Source organism: Charadrius vociferus, unplaced genomic scaffold, assembly GCF_000708025.1.
Source record: "Charadrius vociferus isolate BGI_N301 unplaced genomic scaffold, ASM70802v2 scaffold259, whole genome shotgun sequence".
In the NCBI taxonomy this organism is placed as follows: domain Eukaryota; kingdom Metazoa; phylum Chordata; class Aves; order Charadriiformes; family Charadriidae; genus Charadrius; species Charadrius vociferus.
Window position 1 is genome coordinate 4692856 of NW_009661368.1, and position 626 is coordinate 4693481.

The 626-nt window shown below is 67.1% G+C and overlaps 1 protein-coding gene across 1 annotated transcript in view; it reads right to left on the reverse strand.

Annotated features, from left to right (window-relative positions):
- The window catches only part of SCRT2 (scratch family zinc finger 2), a 1384-nt gene extending 1179 nt beyond the window's left edge, over positions 1-205 (reverse strand). The window contains exon 1 of the mRNA XM_009893552.1: positions 136-205. Coding sequence (XP_009891854.1) covers positions 136-205 — 70 coding nt within the window. The remainder of the gene's footprint in view (positions 1-135) is intronic.
- Between the last annotated feature and the right edge of the window lie 421 nt (positions 206-626).

Genomic DNA, 626 nt, shown 5'->3' on the forward strand with positions numbered 1-626 from the left:
CCCAGAAGAGGGGCCGGGAACGGCCCCCCGCCTCCCTCCCCCCCATCCCCGCAGGGGCTATTCCCCAGGGATGGGGTAGCACCTGGGGGCCAGCAGCACCAGGGTCCTTTGCTCCCGCCAAGGAGAGGGACCCACAGCTCCCCAGGCGCACAGCGGGGTTCAGGTGCCACTCCAGTAGTGTCACCCCCTTGTGACATTGGGGCATGTCTGCTTATGGCCTGGCTGTCGGTCAGAGAATCCTGACCCGTGGCAGAGTGGGCACTGTGTGGGCATCCCTGTCCCCCCGTGCTGCCACATGGAGGTCACTGTGGGAAGGAGCAGCGCAGCCCTCTCCTTGCCAGGCCAGCGACCCTGTGGGACACGCTGCCACCCCAAGTCCCCCAAACTGGTCCCAGTGGCCTCCTGCCTCCTGCACATTGGCCCTTGCCAGCTGCTTCAGGACATGTCCCTGCTGTTGGTGACAGTGGGGACTGTCGGGCGCCCGGGCTTGGTGTACGGCCAGTCTCAGCTTTGCACGCCAGTGTGGACACCCCACCCCAGCTGCGGCTGAGTATCCCCTAAATCCAGGCCACCCCTCCTCCCATGGGACCCCCTGCCCAGGAGGAGCGGCTGGCGCCGTCTCTCCC